Source organism: Mauremys mutica, chromosome 2 (assembly GCF_020497125.1).
Source record: "Mauremys mutica isolate MM-2020 ecotype Southern chromosome 2, ASM2049712v1, whole genome shotgun sequence".
Classification (NCBI taxonomy): domain Eukaryota; kingdom Metazoa; phylum Chordata; order Testudines; family Geoemydidae; genus Mauremys; species Mauremys mutica.
Genome location: NC_059073.1, coordinates 16,994,260 through 17,021,186, shown reverse-complemented (window position 1 = coordinate 17,021,186; position 26,927 = coordinate 16,994,260). Strand labels below are relative to the sequence as shown.

The following is a 26,927-nucleotide window of genomic DNA, read 5'->3' as shown; positions in this document are numbered from 1 at the left end:
GGTTGTTTAGCAGGCTTCCTGCTTCTGATGTACTTAAAAAACATTTTGTTATTACCTTTGGAGTTTTTGGCTAGCCGTTCTTCAAACTCCTCTTTGGCTTTTCTTATTACACGCTTGCATTTAAGTTGGCAGTGTTTGTGCTCCTTTCTATTTGCCTCACTAGGATTTGACTTCCACTTTTTAAAGGAAGTCTTTTTATCTCTCACTGCTTCTTTTACATGGTTGTTAAGCCACGGTGGCTCTTTTTTAGTTCTTTTACTGTTTTTCTTAATTTGGGGTATACATTGAAGTTGGGCCTCTATTATGGTGTCTTTAAAAAGGGCCCACGCAACTTGCAGGGATTTCACTTTAGTCTCTGTACCTTTTAACTTTTGTCTAACTAACCCCCTCATTTTTGTATAGTTCCCCCTTTTGAAATTAAAGGCCACAGTGTTGGGCAGTTGAGATGTTCTTCCCACCACAGGGATGTTGAATGCTATTGTATTATGGTCACTATTTCCAAGCGGTCCTGCTATAGTTACCTCTTGGACCAGCTCCTGAGCTCCACTCAGGATTAAATCTAGAGTCGCCTCTCCCCTTGTGGGTTCCCGTACCAGCTGCTCCATGAAGCAGTCATTTAAAGTATCGAGAAATTTTATCTCTGCATTTCGTCCTGAAGTGAAATGTTCCCAGTCAATATGGGGATAATTGAAATCCCCCACTATTATTGGGTTCTTAATTTTGATAGCCTCTCTAATTTCCCTTAGCATTTCATCATCACTATTACTGTCCTGGTCAGGTGGTCGATAATAGATCCCTAATGTTATATTTTTACTAGAGCATGAAATTTCTATCCATAGAGACTCTATGGAACCTGTGGATTCGCTTAAGATTTTTACTTCATTTGAATCTACACTTTCTTTAACATATAGTGCCACTCCTCCCCCTGCACGGCCTGTTCTGTCCTTCCGATATATTTTGTACCCCGGAATGATTGTGTCCCATTGATTGCTCTCAGTCCACCAGGTTTCTGTGATGCCTATTATATCTATATCCTCCTTTATCACAAGGCACTCTAGTTCACCCATCTTATTATTTAGACTTCTGGCATTTGTGTACAAGCACTTTAAAAACTTGTCCCTGTTTATTAGCCTGCCTTTTTCTGATGTGCCAGATTCTTTTTTATGTGACTGTTTATCATCTGATCCGGCCCTTACATTATACTTCTCATTCCTCTGCTCCTGACTATAACCTGGAGATTCTCTATCATCAGACTCTCCCTGAAGAGAAGTCTGTGTCCGATCCACACGCTCCTCTGCAGCAGTCGGCTTTCCCCCATCTCCTAGTTTAAAAACTGCTCTACCTTTTTAATGTTTAGTGCCAGCAGTCTGGTTCCACTTTGGTTTAGGTGTAGCCCATCTCTCCTGTATAGGCTCCTCCCATCCCAGAAGTTTCCCCAGTTCCTAATGAACGTGAACCCCTCCTCTCTACACCATCGTCTCATCCACGCATTGAGACTCTGAAGCTCTGCCTGCCTACCTGGAAAGTGTAACAGGCTTGCTAGGTGATCTTGAACAACTTATTTATCCTATGTTTTCCCATCTGTACAATGATACTAAGCTATCTCCCTACATCATAGGTCCGCTGTGAGAATTATTTAGCAAACCTTTGTAAAGAGCTTTAAATCTCAGTCTGGAGAGACATGTGAGTGCTCAGTATTAAGTACAGCAAGAAAGCAGAATTTTAGTGGGGCATTTCACTATAGCCAACCACAAGTGTTTAAAAAAATATCATAAGTACCCAAAAAATCATGAGATTTTTTTAAAAATTGCTTTTTTAATTGGCATTCTCATTTCTGAGCTTTTAGGGTGCACTCAGGTCATATGTTGAATCTTTTCTTTGCAACCACGAAAGCTAGAAGCATTTTCTAATGGAAAGCTGTGATTCCCACAATTACTTGTCTTCAGCAGCTGGGACTTTAAATGAAATCTCAAATATTATGAGACTCCTGATACCATCAGGATGGTTGGTAACAAGACTGTCCACAGGTGGGGAGGGATGAGTAAGTGGGGATAGCTACAGCTCCCCATTTTTTTTTAAATAATGGGATTTTGGGAAATGTCAGGTGGTGACATTGTGAGGTATAAGTGATGCCATTTCCATATTGGGCTGGGACTTCTGCATCTGGGAGGGAGGGTTAGCTGGAGCCCACCCTCCTAGAGTGGGGTGCGTGCATATGGAGGTGACAGGGGGTGGGGTGGGGGGGAGCTGACGGGTGAAGAAGGATTTTGCTGTGTGTTTCGATGAGGCACTTAAACCCGCCCTCATTTACTCTTTCCCCTCACACTCACCCAGCCCCTGCCTGGAGCCCTGGGTACGGAGGACAGGCTGAGATGCTGTTGCCACCAGCACCGCCTCAGGTGCTCTCAGGGGGCAGGAGAGGCGCCTCTAACGGTTACTCCCGCCCGCCCGCCGGCCGCCTAGAGATCCAACCCAAACAAACCGGCGCTGAAGATAATCGGCCAATCAGAAACCGCAGAATGTAGCTGACTGACAGGCGAGCCTACCCAATGGGAGGCATCTTAAGAGAAGGGCAGGACCATCGTTGAAGAGGCTGAACGGCACCGCCCGCTGGGAGGATCGCGGGGGCGCGGCTAAACCGCACGAGGGCGTGGTTTGAAAGGACGTGGGCGTGGCCTTTGCTTGGCGATGGGCGTGGCCTAGTGGTCGCTATTTAAACCTGCTGCTCCCAGTTTCAGCCGCTGAGTCGGCGCGGAGCCGCTGCAGGTGTTGTGGCTCTGGCGGAGGCCGCTTTGGATAACGGTTGTGCGCGCGGGTTGCTCATCCCGTGGCTGACCCCTTCCCCCGCAGCAGGGGCGGGCTTCTGCGGTTCGGCGGGTGGGGAAGGAGGAGGAGGGGTCCCCCTCTTGCAGGGCGGGCGTGAGGGTCTGTGGTACCCGTTGGATGCGCTCCCGGCGCCCGGGGCAGAAGGGGGCCGGAGGGAAGCGTTGCCTCGCCGCTGCCTAAGAGGATTTACTACGTCTCGGACTCCGCCTGGCGCCGGTGCCGCCGCCGCCCGCTGCCGTGTGTGCAGGTCCCCCCGGCGCGCGGGAAGCGGAGATGGACGAGAAGTACCTGCCCGAGCTGATGGCGGAGAAGGACTCGCTGGACCCCTCCTTCACCCATGCGCTGCGGCTGGTGAACCAAGGTGGGCGACCCCGGGGCACGAGCGCTGGAGGAGGGGGGGACCCCCGAGGCGTGGGACGGGGACCGGGGCTCGCCGGGTCCGTGAGGCGCGGGCCGGGTTCCGGCGGGGCTGCCTGTTCCTGCTCCCGCTGGCTCCTCTCGGCGGCTGGCAGCCAGGTGCGGAGCCTGGCGTCTCCGGCTCCTTCGCTCCCCGCACGGGCCGCCTGCCAGGGGCACCGGCTGCTGCTCCGCGGCTGCCAGGGGAAAGTTACTCCGGGGGCCAAGCGCCCCTCGCTCTCCGGGGTTTGGCGGCTGGGTCGCTGTCGCCCGGCGAGACGCGATCCCCAGCGGGCGTGGCGTGCACCGGAGAGAGGGTGGCTGGTGCCTTGGCACATCGCACCCCGGGGGACGCGCTGGGAGGAGACGTACCTGCCAGGGATGTAAAATCTCCCTCCAGACGCTGCCCAGGCGGGCGGGGGTTGACTTCAGCTTTGGAGCCTTTTGTGATCTCTCTCAATAGGATGCGTCTAGTACTAGGGGTGGGGAGGAAGCCGGGTCTTGTCTCTGCCCGGTGTGCTTGGAAGGTGAAGCGTTGTCCCGGTCTGTGGACACTTGTGGGTTTGCTATTGTCGCTTTCAATTGATCTTAATAGTGATGTACATTTCTGCTAGGAGGGGGAAGCCTGACGACTTTGTGTAAAGTAACCACAAAAAATTGGCCCCAGAGAACAGTGCATATTGTAATTCCTCGCTTTGCATCTGATGCAGTGAAGTTCCCTTAAATACCCAAATTATTTAAAGAGTAGGCTTTTTAGAAGGAAGACGTAACCCTTTTAGTGAGCAGATAATACAGGATTGTCAAACGCACCCACTTTAATTTTAGTTCAAATAAAAGCTATCACCACATTTTCCTGTTTTTACTAATATTGGATTAATGATACAGATAAAGATGTTCATTTAAATTAATTACTGCAGTTTCTATTCTTGATCCATTTCTAATACGTTGTTCTTTTTTTCTGTTTACATTCCTGATTGGGCTTGCTCTTGTGTCTAATGAACTATGTTTTCCATTGTTACCTATTGTGCCGCCTGCTGTGTGAGGATCTGAATTATACAGTGTGATCAGTGGAGTTAAGGAAGACTGGGGTTACAAAGTCAAATAATAATAAAACAAGGTGTAATCTTCTTTTCTCAGCAAAACGAAATCCCATTTAACTAGACGAATGAGAAGAATTGTTTTAAGTTTGTATGCATAAGACAGGTAGTCTTGATTTCAGATTTTTCATGTTGCCACTGCTATGTGAAGTGTTGCTTTGGGATTTTTGGGCATACATGTCTGTCAGTTTATGCTACGAACAGTCCATAGTTAGGTTATATATTCATATATAGTAAGAATAGATTCAACTGCATGTACATTTATCTAAAATAGCCTTAGTTATTCCACAAATAATGGTTCTCCTGTTGAGAATGTTTGTTAATATCTAGGAGCTGTCCAGTATGCCAGCAAAGCTAAAAATTATGTTTATTTGTTCGTTCTTCAAGAAGTGGTCTTCAAACTAAGTTTTCCCACAGGAAGTCATGTACACCTTTGCAAGTAACTTCAGAAATTGAAAATAGCTCTTAAAGTCAATTTTATGCAAAATTATAATTGCATAAGTCTGCTTTAGGCAATCTGTGGTAATTGAAAAAAGTGATTTCTAAGCATCAAATAAAGTCAATTAGCAACAGTAAATTGAAAAATAACTTGTTTAGAATGGTCACTAGTGTTTTCAGAAATGTCTATTGCCTGAATATTAAAGAAGAAAGTAAAGTGTAAACTATGCAGTGTATGTTCAGCTATAATTCTGGGGGAATGTCTGAATGGTAAATTGCTTTATTATGGATAGATGACTTTAAAATATTCATAAAATATGCTGAGGTAATATGGTACAAAATTCATGAATTGTAGTAGTCCAGATTTTATTGCTAAATCAATTCACTAGTTAACTTTTAAAAATGAAAATAGAGTATGCACCTTGACTTCATTGCTGAAATTATTGGAAGGCTATACTGGTATTTGCTTCATTACATTCATTGATATATATCCAAGTTACAAATGTTAGATTGGCATACTTTGATTTGCAGTGTGCTAGGAAATAATTTCTGGTTTTAAATGTAAGTACTAACAAAGTGTTGCTAAAATGGTCTGTATTATAGTTGACTAATGCACATAATCTCAGTTGCAAAATGCACATACCATGGCACTTTCAGTTTGATACTCTAAAACAATGGAAAGTTTTTGTGCCAAAAAAAAGTACGGAATACCAGGCGGTCTTATTTGAAGGAATTTTTTTGTAAAATTTCCTATTAAGGTAAAAATCATTTGAGAAGGAAAATCTTAGTGTAAATCAAGTTTTCTGATCTTGTCAATAAGTATCTTTGTTAAATATGTGCTTAAATTTTATTGTAATGACTGATAGAAGTTGATAAAGCTTCTAACTGTATACTGTCCTCCAACATCATGACAGTTGTTCACTTTTCAGTTAGAGTTCTGAGCAAAGATTGAGAATAGAATATCTTCCAGATTTTATAAGTCTGCATGTGTATATACCTGATCACTTTTCATGAAGTTAAGGATCTTTAACTAATGTTCTTAACTGTGGGTCTGAAGTTTGATGACAAAGTAAATTAACTAGAATTAATACCTAGGGCTTGCCCCTTACATGTTTTTATTGATGACCAGGGTCACATCTACTTCTAATCATGTTTCCTGGTACAGTAGTTTTAGTATCTATATATACCTGGTTCTCTTCTAGCTCATACCAGTAAAACATGGATGGTGTTCTCAGTAGGACGTTTGTTAGTAATGTCTCTTGTATTTATGTAGATTTTGTTTGGGTTCAGATTTAATTTCTGTGCTGTTAAAGTCACAAAGACTTAAAGATAGTTCACCCATTTATCTTTTGAAATGTAAGCTCCTAAAATAAAAGCATAGTAACTACCAATTTAAAATCAGTTTTATGTAACCTTAACTATTTAAAATTACCGAGTTGATGGCCGGCCTTACAGACAGTTGTATAATCTAGTGTTTTGAAGCTGCTGCTGACTAAAAGAAACAGACAAGCAGATACTTTAATAATATGTAGAGTAATAGGATTTTTATATTGCAGTGACTTCAGAAGTTAATAGGTCTTAACTCAGATTCTTAACATAAGTAGTACAAACCACCAAAATTACAAGTTCAGGTAGACAAAAGAAAACATTTAAAAAACCCAAAAATAATATATTCCATTTTGCCAAGGAGATCATAGCCTGGTATGATTGAGAAGAATCGGTTAACTGCCCTTTCTTACAGTTGTTCAGGAATCATAAAATCTAAACATGTCACTATTTTTGCTTATTTGAAAGTAATAGAAGTTTAATTCTTACCCCTTCAGTAACACTGATTTTATTTTTTTTCCAATGGTGCAATCAAAATTGGGATTTGAGTTGCAAAAACGAACAAGGAAATACTTTACAAATAACCAGTTTAATTATTGTAAGTTTTGCCAAATCAACATAAAAGATTGTGTCGTCTTATGAATACGCTCCACATAGTGAAGCGGCAAACATATTTTGATGAATAAAACCAATTTGCCTAAAACTTTTTTGGGATCACTTCTTGAGACTTAGTGAGCAGCATCATTCAATCAGTATTGGGGGAAAATCACCAAACAAAACTCAGAAGGGTTGAAATGGTGCATTTTTTTAGTACATGAGAGCACAATAATCTTCACAAATGTCTTGCCATGTTGAAATTGAGTATTAAGAGGGAATTGAGAAGCTGCCCTATGCCTGTACTTTCAATATCTGCCAATTATGGTCTCCGCATGGTAATGCACAATAGTATACTGAAATTTTTCTAATGGCAGATGAAAAATCATAAACCAAACGTAACATGTATGCTTTCTTGGTCTGAAGGTTTATTTACAGAATTTGATAAACTACAGAACATAATGAACATCAGGAATGGGGTTGGGCGGAGGAAGGAAACTCCTTTACCAGATACTACAGAGAAACAAAGTTTTTAGTATTTCAGAATTAATATGTTTGCTTGGCAAATAGCATTTGCTGGCATTGAGCAAACTGATGGAATTGAAATGAACACCTACATATTTGTTGCCTACCTACATACTCATTAACTTCATTGCTTGCTACTTTCAATTGCTGTAAAGCAGTAATCTTCTCAAATTGTTCCCCCAAAATGTGAGGCCTCCAATGGCTTTAACAAAATTTTCACAAATATAAATGTGGGGCGGGGGGGGGTGGTGGCTGTTGTTGAAGTGCTGTGTTAAACAAGTATTGGAGCAATCCACTACTGCTTAAATTTGGTAGAACAGTAGGGGTCCTTCTCCAGGAGGTAATGAGAATATATTGTCACAGTTCTGCTCTGAATCAGACGTGTATTTACTTTTCTACTTGAGCAAAACACATTAAGCCTGTTTACTGTAAAACAATTAGCTTTCTTACTATAAACGTAGTTAGATTTGTGACAAAAGAAAGCCAGACACATAGGTGAAGTTTTCATATACTTAATAAATTGGCAGCTCTGAAACGATTAATATGTAGCTGTTAAATACCAGGAATAAAATATTCTGGCTAGTTCTAACCTACATATGGTAGCTCTTATTCTCAAGGAAGGCCTCTGGTGCCATTCCCATGGAGGTTAGATCACATGGGGGCAGGGGGAAATCAAGGTGGTGGGCACCCCCACCCCCATGTAAGAGCATGCAATTCAGTTATGCATTTTTTTCCCATGTTTGCAGTGTTTGGGAACTGCTATTTTGGTAGAGAAATAAAATACATTTTTGGATTTAGAAGCTGAAATTTTTTTTAGACGTTTCCTAGTGATTGTTTTTTACAATTGCCATAATCAAAGGCATTAGATAAGCTATGCCATGATAAGGTTAAAGATGAAAGCTATATCACGAAGAGGGAAGTATTATGCTACAGAGATTTTAAATAAGTGAGTTGTCAGTCACTGTACTAAAACTTAGCAGGTAGAACAACTTTAATATGCAATGGTTGCATCTGCTCCTTATCACATATGGAAACAGATTGAGTTGAAGACAGCAGCAGTAATTTGTTCCTGGTTAAAATAAAATCTCTCTATAGCAAAGCAATGCACTTGAAAGTGTGAAGATTTATAGCAATTATTTTCTGAAGTGAGGGTGAACTTTCATAGGCTTCATAGCTTGAATTTATCCCCAGGTTTTTGGAATTAATTTTACATCTGCTACTAGAAATACTTTCTTAAAGCTGAAGCAAATACTCACCAGCAACCGCACACCATACAACATAAACACTAACCCAGGAACCTATCCTTGCAATAAAGCCCGATGCCAGCTCTGTCCACATATCCATTCAAGTGACACCATCACAGGACCTAATCACATCAGACACACCATCAGGGGCTCGTACACCTGCACATCTACCAACGTGATATATGCCATCATGTGCCAGCAATGCCCCTCTGCCATGTACATTGGCCAAACCGGACAGTCTCTACGCAAAAGAATAAATGGACACAAATCTGACATCAGGAATCATAACATTCAAAAACCAGTGGGAGAACACTTCAACCTTCCTAACCACTCAGTGACAGACTTGAAGGTGGCAATTTTGCAACAAAAAAACTTCAAAAACAGACTCCAAAGAGAGACTGCTGAACTTGAATTAATATGCAAACTAGATACCATTAACTGTGGTCTAAATAAAGACTGGGAATGGTTGGGTCATTACACCAATTGAATCTATTTCCCTATGTTAAGTTCTCCTCACACCTTCTATGGGCCATCTTAATTATCACTTCAAAAAGTTTTTTTTCCTCCTGCTAACGATAGCTCAGCTCAATTGATTAGACTCTGCCTGTTGGTATGCATACTTCCACCTTTTCATGTTCTCTGTATGTATAAATATCTCCTGTCTGTGTGTTCCATTCTATGCATCCGAAGAAGTGAGCTTTAGCTCACGAAAGCGCATGCTACAATAAATTTGTTAGTCTTTAAGGTGCCACAAGTACTCCTGTTTTTTTTTCTTAAAGCTGTACAACTTGAATCTAGTGCTTTTGAGATTAGGTTGCTTAACTTGTTTTCTACCTCTGGACATGTCACTGTCAAAAGTTCAACTACTTTCTTGATGTACAATCCAGTGCCCTTTATCGAGCAGAGTATTGTGTTTGCAAGGCTGACTGTTTGTCTTTCAGATTATACATTTTGTGAATGTAAATACTAGAGGGGCTGACATAATACTTATTAAACTGTTTGGTAGTTCAGTAACTAGGGCTTGTCTAAACTACAAAACAAAGCTGACTTTTTATCTAATTCGACCTCAAGCCCCTGAATTAATGAAGTCGATTGTGCGTGGTCACACCATGCTCATTGTCTTGTTGGAGTCCGTCCTCACTATCGGCACCTGCATTGATGCACAAAGCAGTGCATCGTGGGTAGCTATCCCAAAGTGCGACATGCTGCAGTGTGTTTTGGGAAGTTTGTGCAATGCCTCATGGGACCAAAACATTGTCGCAGAGGAGAGTGGGAACATTGCATCAGCATCCCATGATGCACTGTGCTCCCTCCTTCATATCAATGGCAAACAACCCAGTGGTTTTAGTGCTTTAAAACTGCTGCACGTACGCCATAACCCCAGAAGCATGGAGCCTGCTCAGTTGTGTACTCTTACTGTGAGCATCTCAAACACACTGCAGGAGAAGGTGCAAGATTTCCAAAGCTGAAGTAGGGCCCTCCACATGGAACACAGTGATGTCCTGCAAGTAGCGCTGCCTCAAGCCATTTGGAAAAAAAAATTCCCAGTTGCTGCTGGCAGTCCCAGAGCAGCTGCACTCTGAGCACCGTTTCTGGTTCTGTGAAACAAGCACTGACTGCTGGTAGGACTGCATCTTTTGCAGTTATGGTATGACGAGCAGTGGTTGCAGAACTTTTGAATGCAGAAGGTCACCTTCCAGGAACTTTGTGCAGAGTTTTCCCCTGCCCTGCAGCTCAACACAAATGAGCTGCTCTGACAGTGGAGAAATGAGTGGTGATCGCCATTTGGAAGCTTGCAACACCAGACAGTTACCGGTCAGTGAGGAATCAGTTTGGAGTAGGTAAATCCACCGTGGGAGCTACTGTGCTCCAAGTGTGCAGGGCCACTAATCAATTTCTGCTACGAAGGGTAGTGAGTCTGGGAAATGTGAAGGACATAGTGGATGGTTTTGCCACGATGGGGTTCCCTAATTGTGGTGGTCATAAATGGCATGCATATCCCCATATTGGCACCAGACCACCTTGCCAAAGAGTACATAAACCAAAAGGGATACTCTTCAATGGTGTTGCAAGCACTGGTGGATCACAGAGGGTATTTCACCAACCTCTTTAGGAACTTGGGTCTGTTCAAAAAGCTGCAATCCAGGACTTTCTTTCCAAGACCACAGAATTAACATTGATGGCGTTGAGCTGCTTAGTTATCCTGGGAGACCCAGCCTACCCTATGCTCCCATGGCTCATGAAGCCATACACTTACTGTCTGGACAGCAGTAAGCAACAGTTCAACTATAGGCTCAGCAAGTGCAGAATGGTGGCTGAATGTGCCTTTGGTCGTTTGAAAGAGCACTGGAGAAGATCATCAAGGTCCACCCTTGTTAGTAAGGAGAACATCCCCATGGTTATAGCTGCCTGCTGTGTGCTCCATAATATCTGTGGGGGTGGGGGAAAATTTTCTGCAGGGATGGGCAGTTCAGACAGATGGCATGGCAGCCATTTTTGAGCAGCCAGACACCAGCGCAATAAGAGCGCAGCAAGGGGTGCTGCATATCTGAGGCTTTGAAAAGCCGTTTCAGTAATGAGTCAGAGTAATGTGAGCTGCATTGTGCTTTCCCAAACTTTCACTTGGCTTGTATCACTGTACCTGTAAAGCCAACCCCCTACCCAAGCCCACTGCTTCTACTCAATAAAGAACATTTTATTTCTCTAATCCATTTACTTTATTTAACTACCATAAGTAAGGAGGGAGAGAAGCTAACCTGGGGGGGGGGGGAGAAAGAAGGAGTTGCAAAGTTTTCATAGAATAGGAACCTCAGGAGATCATCTAGTCCAACCTCTTGCTCAAAGCAGGACCAATCCCTAAATGGCCCCCTCATGGATTGAACTCACAACTCTGGGTTTAGCAGGCCAATGCTCAAACCCCTGAGCTATCCCTCCTGGAACAGCAAAAACATTTTCAGCTGTGTAACATACCACCACATTCACAGACCTTTGGTCTGGAATGTGCACCTTCTGTTCCTTGTACTCTTCTCTTCCCCATCCCTCCTCCCCCAAGTTAAGTGAAAGGGATAATGGACATTTTGCCTATGCCTCATAGAAAGCTTGGGGAGGGTGATTCTGCATCAGGCAATGCTGCCTGTCCATCAGGGTGTGCAGAGGGACTGTACCCTCCTGCTTCTGTTCCTGGATGCCTCAATGTGTCTGGTCCCTTATAATTCAAAGCATCTTATCCTGCGCGCGCCACACTCTCGCTCATTGGACGCTTTCCTACTCTCCACGTTTAACTTCTCAGACAATGAAATCCTCTATGCTCTCAGCTCAGTTCATTCTCAATGAACGTGTCCTCCTTCCAAAAGCAGACTTTCAGTGATTAGGTGGTGTTATGCCAAAGGACACATTTCCAGGTGTGTTGGGGGGAGGAAGAAATAAAGGAGCCATTGTACATGAATAAAATGTTTCCATAGTAAGGCCATTTTCATTTAAAAAAAAAAAAACCTTATTACATTTGGTGCAAGCCATAATATAATCAGAATCCATAACGGTTCATTGTACTGTTTTTCCCCAGCCATAGGGAATATGGCCCCCTCTTCTCCCCGCCCCCCCCCAGGTCATTCGTGACTGCACTTTTAATGAAGGCAGGCTCATGTCAGGAGCACAGGTAGCTAGTCAAACAATGGTTCTTTCCCATAGAACCATGAGCAGCTGTTTTCAAATGAGGCAGGGACAAACATTTTCACTTCCAAATGGTGGAATCTCTCATGTGGGGCCCTAGTCCTCTATCAGCCACTTTAAATTATTTGCTAATCCATGTCAAGCACAGTAAAGGCACATTAGCGGCTGTGTGGTTTGGTGATCCAGAATGTGGGGGGTGGGGTGGGTCTACATGCCCTTTTTTTCCTGTGTAAGAGCACTTTTGATGAAGATCTCCACTGGTTTCCCCTAGGCAACCTTATGTGATATCAGTCTCCTGAGGGTAACAGAGGCAGAAAGGAAGGAGACGCTACATGCGTCTGTGTATAAACCCGGTCGTTATGCAGTGTACTGCAATGATGCCAGCAGAATTAATTCAGGAGTTGTATCAGAAAGTGTTCTACCATGGTGGAAGAAATGAGACTACTCTGCCCAGAAACCTTCTGCAAAGGATTGCAGAATACCTCCATAAAAAATTTCCTAGAGAGAGCCTGGGAATTCTCCATGGATATCTCAGTTCACATAAGCAGTAGCTGGAGCAGCCTCTTGTAAGCAGAGAACCACAGCACCTCGCTTTTTCTTCACAGTAAACGCACAATACCATCAAATGTGTGCGTCCACTAAAGTTTAATCGGACTTTGAGTATACAATTACAATGAGAGGTGCCTTCCCCAGCATCACGGTCCACCACCGTGACGTCCTGCAACCCACAGGGCTCCTGGGTTAAATATTTTCTGGCTCTCTGGGAGAATGGATCCACCACTCACCTGTCTCCCATTCCCCTCCTCCTCCTCCACCACCATGTCATTCTCCTTGTTATCCCTAGACTCACACCTGTGAGGTGTCCCCATTGCTTGTGGGGGTGCTTGTAGGGTCACTCCTGCCCCCAAGAATTGCATGCAGCTCATTGTAGAACTGGCATGTGTGAGGTTCAGCACAAGAACAACTGTTCACCTCCCTTGCCTTTTGGTATGCCTGGTGAAGTTTTTATTATCATATGGCACTGCTGTGTGTCCCTCATGTAGCCCTTCTCTCCCATTCCACAAGTGATCTTTTAAATGTCATAGATATCAGTGTTTCCTTTGCTGGATCGGGACTTTGCCTGCACAGACTCTTCTGCCCACACAGTGAGATCCACCACCTTGTGTGCAGACCAGGCTGGAGCACGTTTGGGGTGTGTAGTCTCCATGATCAGCTGTGCTTAAGCTGGCATGCTCCCAATGCTGATCAAATGGGAAATCAAAAGTTTCCAGGGCTTTAGCAGGGGAGGGGCTGTAACCTGTGTACCTGCCTGCAGTGCAGCAGAGTTGAGAGTGATCTCCAGAGCAGTCATAGATGAGCATTGTGGGACACCACCTGGAGGCCAGTTAAGTTGAAATACACAATGCTGCATCTCCACTACCTCACAGTCAGCCATGAAAATCAAACTAAGCGCTATGCCTCTCACAGAGATGGATTACAGAAGTCGACATCAGAGGTGACTTAGGTCAACTTAAAGGACCTGGAAATGTATGTGTTTACATTAACAGGTCAACTTAAGGCGGCTTCCTTTGACCTAACTCTATAGTGTAGACCAGGCTATAAACACACAGAATGCTGAAAGGTCAGAAAGAGAAGTATTTCTGTTAAAATAATGGTGAGTAATGAGGATAGGGTCTGCCGTTCTCTAGTTACGTATGTGGTTAGCTCTTGTAAATGCTGGTTGAAATATGTTAAGATCAAATTAAAGAAATTAATAGAAATAAAACCTGTTAATCACATTTCACTTGTAGTTGCTCATTACAAAAGGCATGTGGGAACCTTACACCTCCCCCTCAAAAGAAACAAACTCAACCCATACCACCCACTAAGGCCCATGTACTGTACTTAGGTTAAATGCATGGAATAGGAGGACCATGTAAGTGTAAAAGCATTAGAGATGCAAACATAAACTAAAAGGAAATACAGATTCTGGTTTATTATAGAAAGATGCAATATATTTATATATGTTGAAGGGAAGAGGTCCACAGATGCAAAATCTTGACACAAGACCCTGTCTCTCATCCTACACAGAGTTGTTGAATTAGTTTGCAGTTCCACTCTTGATTTCCATTGACATGGCCAGATATAAAGCAGCAATAGACCTTTCCTCAGGAGAGAAGACTTTTTTTATATATTAACTATCTTTTGATCCATTTTATTGAATGGGCAGCTAGTACTGATCACAGAACCAGCCTGCTGGTTCTTATGTACAAATTCCTTGGAGTAACAATGAAATAAAACTCAACTAAAGATCTTGTGAACTAAACTTTGTCCCTGAAATACTTCAAGGATAAAGTAAGCTACTGACTTCCATTCAATTCATTTCCTCCACAAATTAGTAAGTGGCACTTATTAATTTTATTGTGCTATTAAAGAATTGAGTGTTTGAAACTGTAATGAGGTTTATTTTGTAAACAGTGACTCTGCATTTCTCAAAGCATCTGCATCTTCGGAGTCAGGTTTCCTCAACAAAAGTCTGCAGCATATTTACCAAGAATTTATAACTTTTTTTATACATGGAATATGCCATAATTTTTCAATGGTCAGGGACTCGCTTAAAGGTGTGGTGTTTCTGATTAGAAGACTGTCAAGTGACATTCATATTTTATTTGATGTAAATATCTTTGGTAGTGAATTCCTGTGACTTTATTGTTTGTGTAGAGACTAGGAGTGTGACAAGGTGGAGGGAAAATGATGATTTTCTTTCCTTAAGCCTTCATTCTGTGGCCACCATTTTTATTACTGCATAACCTCTAATCTTTCATCTGCTATCACACCGTCTTTTGTTTCATTGAGGAGGAACAGCACTGATTTGTACAAGTGTTTCTTCTGAGTGGCTATCAAATTGCTTCGTAAGAAGTAGACATTTTGTAATAAAAAATGTAGATAAAGAAAACTGATCAGAGATGAGGACAGTTAATAAGATGTACCAAACCATTCATGGGCTGTATGCTTTGTCTAATCAGTTGAAAATAATTGATCCATAATGAAAGAGGTTTGCTTAAGCCAATGAGTCACTCTGAGCCCTGGTCTACACTACAGGGTTAGGTCGAATTTAGCCGCGTTAGGTTTTGGTGGGGGTTTGTTTTTTATAATGAATGTGTCTACACAAGCAACCTCATTCTGTCAACCTAAAGGGCTCTTAAAATCGACTTCTGTACTCCTCCCTGGTGAGGGGAGTAGCACTAAAATCGACCTTGCTGGGTCAAATTTGGGGTAGTGCGGACACAAATTGTTGTTGGCCTCCAGGAGCTATCCCAGAGTGCTCCAATGTGACTGCTCTGGACAGCACTTTCAACTCTGATGCACTAGCCAGGTACACAGGAAAAGCCTCAGGAACTTTTGAATTTAATTTCCTGTTTGGTCAGCATGGCGCACTCAGCAGCACAGGTGACCATGCAGTCCCCCCAGAATCGCAAACAAGCTCCAGTATGGACTGAACAGGAGACACTGGATCTGATTACTGTATGGGGAGAAGCATCTGTGCAGGCAGAACTCCAATCAAAAAGAAGAAATGCTAATATATATGCCAAAATCACACAGGGCATGATGGACAGAGACTACAACAGGGACACACAGCAGTGCAGCATGGAAGTTCAGGAGCTCAGGCAACTCTACCAAAAGACAAAGGAGGCAAATGGTCACTCTGGGTCAGAGCCCCATACATGCTGCTTCTATGAGCAGCTGCATGGCATTCTAGGGAGGGACCCTGCCACTACCTCACCACTGTCCATGGACACCTGAAGGGGGCGGGGGAGTCTCTCATGCAACAAGGAGGAGGATTTTGCAGATGATGATGAGAACACGCAGCAGGCAAGTGGTGAATCTGTTCTCCCTGGCAGCCAGGACCTTTTCATCACCCTGAAGCCAAACCCTCCCAAGGCGGGATCCCTGACTCTGAAGGTGGAGAAGGCACCTCTGATGAGTGTACACTGTAACTACAGTACAGAGTTTAAAAGCAATAGTCTTTTTAATGTTTGATTTGCCCTGAAGAATTGGGATGCATTTGTGGCTAGTACAGCTACTAGAAAAGCCTGTTAATGTGTCTGGGGATGGAGCGGGAATCCTCCAGGGACATCTCCATGAAGCTGTTAAGGGGCTTATTCCTTCACCCTCTCACTTCCCTGGTCCTTCTCGCATGAACAGAGCAACAATGTCCAAAGGCGCAAACAATGTGATGGTTGTTGGGGTGAACTTCCAGGAAGCATGATTCCAGTTTCCTTCCTCAGTGTCCCCCTTCCCAGCTCTGATACCACAGAGCCTTCCCTGTTCCCATTCCCCCCTTAGCAAAATGATTCCCATTCCCCCCCCTTACTTCCTGATAGACTGCAGACTATATAGTAAAACTTGAGTTCTGCTTAGCTATACCTTAACCCATCATTTTACTGAAATTTAACTAACCAATCCTAACATATTGTAACATGATTATTTAACCAATTATATCCCACCACCTTATTGGTTTACACCCAACAAAATTAATTATACAGCAGACAAACAATCACAGAACCAGACAGATTATACAGACAAACAATAGGGAACTGGAGACTACAGTGATGGAACAATACAGAAATGAGGATTTCACATCCCAGCTATTGATAAGTGAGTTCTTGCCAGACAGGATGCTATCAAACTAAGTTTCCTTTTACATCTTCTAGGCTCTTCTTTCTCTGGAGGTGATAGGAATACAATCCTGTCCTGATATTCCTAACAGCCCAATAGCACCTTATTTCAATGTGACCAGGTTGGGATGTGACCGTACACTTCCCAGTTTATGGCTGGCCTTTGCTGCTTAGCTGAAGGCCTTAGCCTAAGAACCAGGCCTCAGACTGTCACAGTAAGAGAAGGCCATTATACACACAGACGGTGATTTGATTCTTTCTTTTATACCTCTATAACTAGCTAAGTGATAAGAATACACCCACATTCTTAAAGTATAGGCCTTTGCAGACAGGCCTGAATATCTATATCCTAATGAAGCTCTCCTGGAGGTACTCTGAATGCCTTTGCAGAAGGTTTCTGGGGAGGGTTGCCTTATTTTGTCCTCCACGTTAGGAGACTTTACCATGCCAAGCCAGTACCAAGTAGTCTCAGAATCATTGCAGCACAAAGCATGACAGCAAATGGTCCTGGGTTTTCGTCGCATACAAGCAACATTTGGTCTATAACTTTCTGTGTTTAGCCTCAGTGATATCCTTCATGGTCACCTGGTTGAAGTAGGGGAATTTTTGTAAGGGAACAGTAAAAGGACCCTGTTCATTCTGGTCTGTTTGCGCTTGGCTAAAAGGATCATCCCTGAGAAGAGCCATGAGGTGGGAGGAGGAGTGAAGAGATCATCCCAAATAGCCATGCAAAGGGGTGGGGGGAGGTGTGTTCTGCACATTCACCTGAAAACTGCAGCCCCCACCTTTTAAACCGCAAACCCAATTGACATTGCTTGCTATGGGAAAGGAGGGCGCTGCAGTTTGAAAACATTCCCACATGTTATGAAGGCATTAAAGCCAAACCTGTGTACCCTTTGGCTTACCGTGGCTGCCTGGAAACGGAATTCTGTTGCCCAGCTGTGTGAGACGTGTCACCATACCGGCAGGCGCTCAATATAAAAGGCAAAATGTGATCTTGTACCTAAAGCACATGTGTTGTCTGCTGTGAATTGCTTGATTCACTGTGAAAGAGTCTCCCTATTGTTCTCAGAAATGTATCTTCTTAAATTTTACTCTCCCTTTTATCCCCCTGCAGGTGCAAATGTTTCTATGCCCCCCATCTCCATCCCTGAGGTTATTGCAGATTAAAGGTGGAAAAAACGCACTCACGATGACATGTTTTCCGAGCTCATGCAGTGATAGGGCACAGTTGAATGTATGGAGGCATTCAGTGGTGGAGTCCAGGAAAGCATTAAGTGAGTGCATTGAGAAGAGGCAGGATGCAATGCTGAGGCTAATGGGGGAGCAAATGGACATGCTCAGGCGTCTGGAGCTGTAGGAAAGTCAACAAGAGCACAGACCGCTGCTGCATCCACTGTACAACCACCTGCCCTCCTCCCCAATTTCCATATCCTCCTCACCCAGACGCCCAAGAATGTGTTGGGGGTGGAGAGGGAGGGCAGAGGCTCTGGGTAACCAGCCATTCTACTCCAGAGGATGGCCCAAGCAACAGAAGGCTGTCATTCAAACAGTTGTGATTTGTAGTGTGGGTACAATAAGCAATGTGACCTTGTCCTTTCCTCTCCTTCACCCACCCGGGCTACCTTAATAGTATATATAACTGATTTTCTTAATAAAGAGAGAATGCATGGTTTCAAAACAATAGTGACTTTATTTCCTTTGCCAGCTGTGATCGAAGGGGGAATGGTGGTTGGCTTTCAGGGAATTAAAAGCAACAAAGGGAGTGGGTTTGCATCAAGGAGAAAAACACACAATTGTCACACTGTAGCCTGGCCAGTTATGAAACTGTTTTTCGAAGACTCTCTGTTGCACAGCGCGCCTACCTGTGCTCTTCTAATCGCCCTGGTGTCTGGCTGTTCAAAATTTGAAGCCAGGTGACTTGCCTCAACCTCCCACCCCACTGTAAACGTCTTCCCCTTACTCTCACAGATATTATGGAACACACAGCAAGCAGCAATAGCAATGGGAATATTGGTTGTGCTGAGGTCTAACCTAGTCAGCAAACAGCGCCAGTGAGCTTTTAAACATCTAAAGGCACATTCTACCACCATTCTGCACTTGCTCAGCTTATAGTTGAACTACTCCTTATTACTGTCCAGGCTGCCTGTGTAGGCTTTCATGAGCCATAACGCAAGGGGTAGACTGGGTCTCTAAGGATAACTATTGTCATTTCAACATCCCCAACAGTAATTTTCTGGTTTGGGAAGCAAGTCCCTTCTTGCAGCTGCTCAAACAGCCCAGAGTTCCTAAAGATGTGAGCATCCTGCACCTTTCCCAGCCATCCCACGTTGATGTCGGTGAAATGCCCCTTGTGAGCCACCAGTACTTGCAGCACCATTGAGAAGAACCCCTTGTGGTTTATGTACTGGTTGGCAAGGTGGTCCGGTGCCAAGATAGGGATATGCGTTCCATCTATCACCCACCACAGTTAGTGGATGGCTTTGCTGCAATGGTTTCCCTATGACCTGCACATTTTCCGGGGTCACTACCCTTGATAGCAAACATCAGTGATTGCATTGGCTACTTGAATCACAGCAGTCCCCACAGTAGATCTACCCATTCCAAATTGATTCCCAACGGACCAGTATCAGTCCAGGTGTTGCAAGCTTTCCACAGGGCTATCGCTGCTTGCTCCTCAACTGTCAGGGCAGCTCTCATTTTGGTATTCCTGTGCTTCAGGGTGGGGGAACGCAACTCAGAGTTCCAGGAAAGTGGCCTTTCGCATGTGAGAGTTTTTTCTGCCCCTGGGAATTGTCCCATAGCCGCAACACGATGCAGTCCCACTAGTCTGTGCTTGTTGGCCAGGCCCAGAATTGGTGCTCCACTGTTTCAACCAGCCCCACTGCTGCCATGATGTCCCAGTTGCCACATCTCTTGCTTTCACGAGGAACATCTGTGTCTATGTCATCCTCACAATCATCCTCATGCTGCCATCTCTTACCCAGGTTCTGCACATACTGCAGTATAAGGTGTTTACAATACTCGCAACAGCAGCGGTGAGCTGAGCAGGCTCCATGTTTGCCATGCTATGGCATCTGCATGGGTAACCCAGGGAAAAAGACGTGAAATGATTGTCTGCAATTGCTCTCACGGAGGGAGGGGAGACTGACGACATGTACCCAAAACCACCCATGACAATGTTTTTGCCCCATCAGGCATTGAGAGCTTAAGCTAGAATTCCAATGGACAGCGGAGACTGCGGGAACTGTGGGATAGCTTCCCACAATGCATCACTCCATGAGTTGATGCTAGCCACAGTAGTGAGGATGCACTCTGCTGACTTAATGCGCTTAATGGGGACATACACACTTGACTGTATAAAATCAATTTCTAAAAATCAACTTCTATAAAATTGACCTAATTTCTTAGTGTAGACATACCCTGAGTAAATTGTCCTCTCCAGAACTGACCTAGAAAGTAATGTCTATTTATTTGGGAATGGGCAATGATTTTCTTGATTGGATCTTTCTTTTGCCATTATCATTATTCCATGTGTAACCGTGCTTCTGTGGGTCACAACTGAGAATACCAAATTCAGGACAAACTGCTGAGAAATAGGGCAGACACACCCCAAACTGGTGGTTATTTCTCCATAAGATATACCAAATCAACAACAAAAGTAAACTTCTGTCTTACCACGCTGACCAACAAGAAGTTATAAAAGCAGTTTCCTTAGGTATTCTAGTCCTTGTATTATGCCCCAAAACACTGGATTTAAAGATGAGTGGTTCTTTACAACCAGCCTTGTCAAATAAAAGGTTCTTCTGATCCCAAAGGACCAGCCACACACCCAGGTCAATATATAACTCAGATTTTGCCCAGAAATCATACTGTTGCCAATCCTTTAGTGTCTAAAATCTAAAGGTTTATTCATAAAAAGAAAGATGAGTTATAATTAGTTAAAGGAATCAAATACATACAATACATGCAAAGTTCTTAGCTCAAACTTGTAGCAATGATGGAATAAACTGCTGGCTTAGTAAGCCTCGGGTTGCTTCCAAATCTTTAGAAGGACCTCAGTCTCTTGGGTAGAATGTTCCCATTAGTATAAGTCCATAGTCCAGAGGTTTGAGCAGGAGAGAGGCAAAATGAAGGTGTTTCCAGAGCCTTTTATAGCTTCTGCCATGATGAGGGAAACCCATTGTTTCAAACAAAGCCCTCAGCACAGCTAATGGAAAATTACAGGTAAAAGATGGGAGTTTGGAGTCATGTGGGCAGGTCACCTGTCCATGCCTGATTTTGCTTAGTCGTAGCAGGAAGCTATTACCTATACTTCAGATGGAACATCCACAGGAAAGTCCATTCAGTTTAGATGGATGTCTCCTATGGTTCATTGTGAATTAAGTGTCCTTTTGGTGGGCCACTCAATGTGAACAGTCCCTCCAAGGTGTGCTAGCTAATTACCTTGTAGGTGTTACCCCCAAAGGGATTTCAAACATTTGAAATCCAGGTATAGAGCTAATATTCATAACTTAAAATACAAAAATGATATTTGCATACAAATAACATAATCATATTTAGTAAATCATAACCTTTCCGTAGACATCTTACAAGCCACATTTTGTAAAAGATTTGTTGCAAGTATATAACGGTGGTTGAAACAATGATCTATATGGTCATACTTTAATCAGATACTGTCAGACCATGAAAAGGTTTATGCAAAGAGAGATTAGTTAGCAGATTTTATGGAAAATAGAAGTAGCTATATGACTGGACATGGTTTTCTAGTAGCTTCACAAAAAACAACAAATAAGATCTGCTTTGGTTCTTCCTTTCCCCCCCTCTCATTAGTTTATTACTGCAGTAGTAGGCAATGGATTGCAGATACATTAGAAATCATTTAGTGTTTGAATACTGCTTCTCACCCACTCATATGATTTATACCTGCAATAAATAAGACTTCACTGGTTAAAACTTTCAGTAATGGGATTGGTTGGGTAGTTAGACATTTCTTGAAAAGAGTGGTTTTGTGATCCCTCCCCCAATAAAACTGGGTTTTGAATAGCTATATGAAACTTCTAAGAGCCTCAAATGTCAAATTTGTGGACTCTGTAATTGTTCCTCTGACTTTTTTAAAGCTAACATGAGTAGAATACTTTATGTAGCAAGTAGTTAACAGGGATGCTGTAAAATACAGCCTAAGCTAATCACACTGTGCTTCACCCTGGGCTCCTCTGTTCTGAAGCATGACTCCAGCCTGCAGCCACTCACTGATGATCTCATCTAGTCTAAACTGACTTCTAATTCAGTTGCACACTTACTTTGGCAGTCAATGAGAGTGATCGAATATAAAGGTTTCAAATTTAAATTGATACGGTTTGTCACTTACAGTCCTCATTAACACCAGCCGTGCAAATTAAAACTGTAAGCTTCTGAGCACTTTACTGGAGAAGTCAGTACGAAGGTCACAGAGTACTGATTGGCTGCGCTAAGCCTGGTCTTGTTTGACTTGCATATACTCCTAAATTCTACATATGCAACCTTTTCTGTGCCCTCTCTGGAATTCCCCACCTCTACTGTGGTTTTTTGAATTCTCAAACATTTTTGATTGTGTCCCCCTAGTTTATCCTGCCCCCCACCACACAAGTACATATATCTTTTTAAAAAAACAACCCATATAAATCTCACTACATATTAAAAACAGTAAGGCATTGATTCAGACAGAGCAAATGATCCATTGTAATAAGAGCAAAAGCAAAACTGCAATTGTGGTTGATGTTTACAATTAAATATGCACACTGCATTGTAGCAAATGGTTTAATGTACAGATGGCAACAACTTTGTATAAGGCTATGCAAGTTTAACAGAAATCCGTCAAAATACATCGTGCCATCTAGAGTCTAATGCACAGCGCCATCTGAGGACTGGATATATCTGGAGGAATCTGCTTTGCTAATTATTCATTGATGTGCATTAAAATATAGGCAGTAAGTTTCCCCCTGCCCCAAAGGTTCTCATGTCACCTCCCAGAATACACTCTGTGCTCCCTCAGGGGGACCTGCACCCCAGTTTAAGAACCTCTGGTATAGAGTGATCTGGACTGCTTGGTAAGCTGTGCCCATTCAAACAAAATATATTTTAATATAGTCAAGTGCAAAAATTATACATCTAGAGACAGGGTAGATAGCCCAAACCTACAGACTGGGGGATTACATCCTGGAAAGCAGTGACTCTTAAAAGGACTTGGGGGCATTGGGCAATCAACTAAATAGTGTGATGTGACAAAATGGGCTATTGTGATTCTTGGATGAATAAACAAAGGGAGTAGGAGTAGGGAGGTGATTCTCTGTATCTGGCATTGGTGGAAAAAATACTGGAATACTGTGTAAGGTTCTGTTTTTCACATTTTAAGAAGAAGGTTGAAAAATGAGAGAGTGTACAGAAGAGCCACAGAAATGATTCTTGGAAAATGCCCTGTGGTGAGACTTAGAGTTCAATCTCTTTAATTTATCAAAAATAATATTGAGAGATGACTGATACAAAGGTACCTTCACAAGTAGAAAATATTGGGTGCTAAAGAGTCATTTAATCTGTCAGAGAAAGGTAACAGGAATCAGTGTCTGGAAGATGAAGCCAAACAAATTCAAATTAGAAATAAGGCACTGATTTGTAACAGGGAAGGTGATCACCCATTGGCGCAAACTACCAAGGGAAGTGGTGGATTCTCTATCCATTTCTATCAAGACTGCTTTTCTAGAATTTATGCTCTAGTCAGCTAGGTTATCGGGCTCAATACAAGGGTAATTGGGTAAAGTGTGATGGTCTTTGCTATATAGGAGTTCAGACTATATGATCTCCAAGGAAAGGAGCAGGCCATGCAGAGTAGGGAAGGAAGAGGAGGCAGGGAACAAATATCCATGTACTGTAACTTGTAAGAGACTAAAACATAATTTTCTTTCAGCATTGGGGTGTCTTGCTGGTTATGTAATGCTCTGTTTGTTCCTTGCATAGATTCCCCTTTCAGATCCGTCCCTCTAAATAGAACTTCTTTTCATGTATGCTATTCTCCTTTTTGCTCTCTTTCCATTGCTTGTCTTCTGTTTTTCAACTGCCTTCTTTCATCACATTTTTTTATGTCAAGTATAAAATTAATAGGAAACTGGGAAGAGAAGTGAGTTTTGCTTCACCAGTATTATTCTCCACTCCCAGTTGCTGCTATATCGCTGGCTGCTTTCCATCTCTTGCATTTGATGTCTTTATCAGATTTTCAGCTTCAGCTAGCAGCTCACCAGGAGCGAAGCTACAAGGCAGCAAACAAAAGCCGGCCTAACGTTAGTGGTTGGTAAATCTTTTACGCTCTCTTGGTGAGCATATAGGAAGTTTTTATACAACTCTTGGGAGGACTTTTCCTTTCTTGGTTTTCTTTTTATAGAGAAATTCCATCTATGAAACCTTGGGCTAAAAACTTTTCAATAAACTCTTCTTTTTGTGTGTGCATTAATATGAAGCTTTGTATCAATTTTTTTCTGGGTTATCTTTTTTCTCCACAATGGAAGTATTGATATGATGGAATGACAGTGTTGACTTGTGGCTGCCCCTGAATCCTTTAAGTTTCTATATACCCCTCAATTTCAGTGAGAATTTCTCTCATTTTAAGTTATTTGAATCATATAGCAAGAGGAACTGTGAATAGGAAAAAGACCTCTTAGAAAAAATGTGGGATATGTGCATGAGCTACACACAAAGCCCCTTTTTTCTTGTTTGGATGACTGCTGCTACAATTAGTTCAGTACTCATGGGCTTTCTGCATTCATTCTGTGCTTTGGGATGCATCTCTTACCTCTCCCACTCAACAGCAATGCCAGTAACAATTGTCTTGGGTAATTTGGGGAAAGTTTATAGCAGATGCTTTAGATCAGAGGTTCTCAAACTGTGGTCTGCAGACCACCAGTGGTCCACGAGCTCCATTCAGGTCATCCGCGGATAGTTCCCTCTAAAGTGTGCATCTGGGCAGCCGCACACGAGAGAATTAAGGGCCACCCACCTTATTAGTGGAGGCATGCAGGCATGCCACTAACTAGGTGTTTGGACCCTAACTAGGTGCTTGGACCCTGGAGAAGATGCACATGTAAAGTGAGGTGGCCTTGGGGTTGGTGGGGAGGGGGCAGTGGGGTCAGAAGAAGGGGTGGGGGGAAATTTGGGACGTGCAGGGCTGCGGCAGCCAGAGAAAGAGGCGACTTTCCCCAGCTCCAGGGCTGTGGCTGCCGGACAGAGATGGCCTTCCTTCCCAGCCTCAGATCTGTGGCTGCTCTGGCAGGGGAAAGACCTCCCTCCTTCCCAGCCCCATCTCAGGGGATGCCGTGGCAGGGGAGAGAGGGCACAACCATTGCATTAGAAAAGTAAGACTACTGATATTAACATATGAGTTGTGTGCTTTTATTTGTAAAACAAAAAAAAATAATATTAAGGGTTTTTTTTATATAGCACTTTTATCCAAAGCACTTTACAATAGTTAGCTAATGATACAAATAACATTTGGAAAGATCATTAAGTGGTCTGCTGAGACCTCAGCAATTTTCAAGTGGTCCACAAAAACAAAAGTTTGAGAACCACTGCTTTAGATGTTCACAGCCAATTTATCTCCTGTTGCTTCTTCCAGATAATACTGAATCATAGAATCTCAGGGTTGGAAGGAACCTCAGGAGGTCATCTAGTCCACCCCCCTGCTAAAAGCAGGACCTAATCCCCAACTAAATCGTCCCAGCCAGGGCTTTGTGAAGCCTGACCTTAAAAACCTCTAAGGAAGGAGATTCCACCACCTCTCTAGGTAACCTATTCCAGTGCTTCCCCACCCTCCTAGTGAAAAAGTTTTATCTAATATCCAAGCTAAACCTCCCCCACTGCAACTTGAGACCATTACTCCTTGTTCTGTCATCTGGTACCACTGAAAACCGTCTAGATCCATCCTGTTTGGAACCCCCTTTCAGGTACTTGAAAACAGCTATCAAATCTCCCCTCATTCTTGTCTTCTGCAGACTAAACAATCCCAGTTCCCTCAGCTTCTCCTCATAAATCATGTGCTCCAGCCCCCTAATCTTTTGTTGCCTTCCGCTGGACTCTTTCCAATTTTTCCTTATCCTTCTTGTAGTGTGGGGCCAAAAACTGGTCACAGTACTCCAGATGAGGCCTCACCAATATCGAAAAGAGGGGAATGATCACGTCCCTCAATTTGCTGGCAATGCTCCTACTTATACAGCCCAAAATGCCATTAGCCTTCTTGGCAGCAAGGGCACACTGTTGACTCATATCCAGCTTCTCATCCACCATAACTCGTAGGTCCTTTTCTGCAGAACTGCTGCCTAGCCACTTGGTCCCTAGTCTGTAGCAGTGCATGATATTCTTCCTTCCTAAGTGCAGGACTCTGCACTTGTCCTTGTTGAACCTCATCAGATTTAGTTTGGCCCAATCCTCTAATTTGTCTAGGTTCCTCTGTAGCCTATCCCTACCCTCCAGCATATCTACCACCACTCCCAGTTCAGTGTCATCTGCAAACTTGTTGAGGGTGCAATCCACGCCATCCTCCGGATCATTAATGAAGATATTGAACAAAACCAGCTCCAGGACCGACCCTTGGGGCACTTCGCTTGATACCGACTGCCAACTAGACATGGAGCCATTGATCACTACCCGTTGAGTCTGACAATGTAGCCAGCTTTCTATCCAACTTATAGTCTAGGGATTGGCAACCTTTGGCTTGCGGCCCTCCAGGGTAAGCACCCTGGCGGGCCGGGCCAGTTTGTTGACCTCCCGCATCTGCAGTTTCGGCCAATGGTGGCTCCCACTGGCTGCGGTTCACCGCTCCAGGCCAGTGGGGGCTGCATGAAGCAGTGGCCAATGGATCCCTTGTCCCACACCGCTTCCCGCAGTCCCCATTGGCTTGGAGCGGTGAACTGCGACCAGTGGGAGCTGCGATTGGCCAAATCTGTGGACGTGGCAGGTAAACATAGTGGCCTGGCCTGCCAGGGTGCTTACTCTGGCAGGCTGTGTGCCAAAGGTTGCTGATCCATGTTATAGTCCATTCATCCAGCCCATACTTCTTTAACTTGCTGGCAAGAATACTGTGGGAGACCATATCAAAAGCTTTGTTAAAGTCGTGGAATAACACATCCGCT

At 43.4% G+C, this 26,927-nt stretch overlaps 1 protein-coding gene across 2 annotated transcripts in view; it reads left to right on the top strand.

Annotated features, from left to right (window-relative positions):
* Positions 1 to 2,709: 2,709 nt before the first annotated feature.
* KHDRBS3 (KH RNA binding domain containing, signal transduction associated 3) overlaps positions 2,710 to 26,927 on the top strand; it is a 203,583-nt gene continuing 179,365 nt past the window's right edge. The window contains exon 1 of one of the 2 annotated variants that reach the window (XR_006577443.1): positions 2,710 to 3,187. Coding sequence is in view for 1 of the 2 variants with exons in the window: in XM_045007790.1 (XP_044863725.1) it covers positions 3,100 to 3,187 (88 nt within the window). In the remaining variant the exon portion in view is untranslated. The remainder of the gene's footprint in view (positions 3,188 to 26,927) is intronic. The other variant, XM_045007790.1, reaches the window with a different exon arrangement.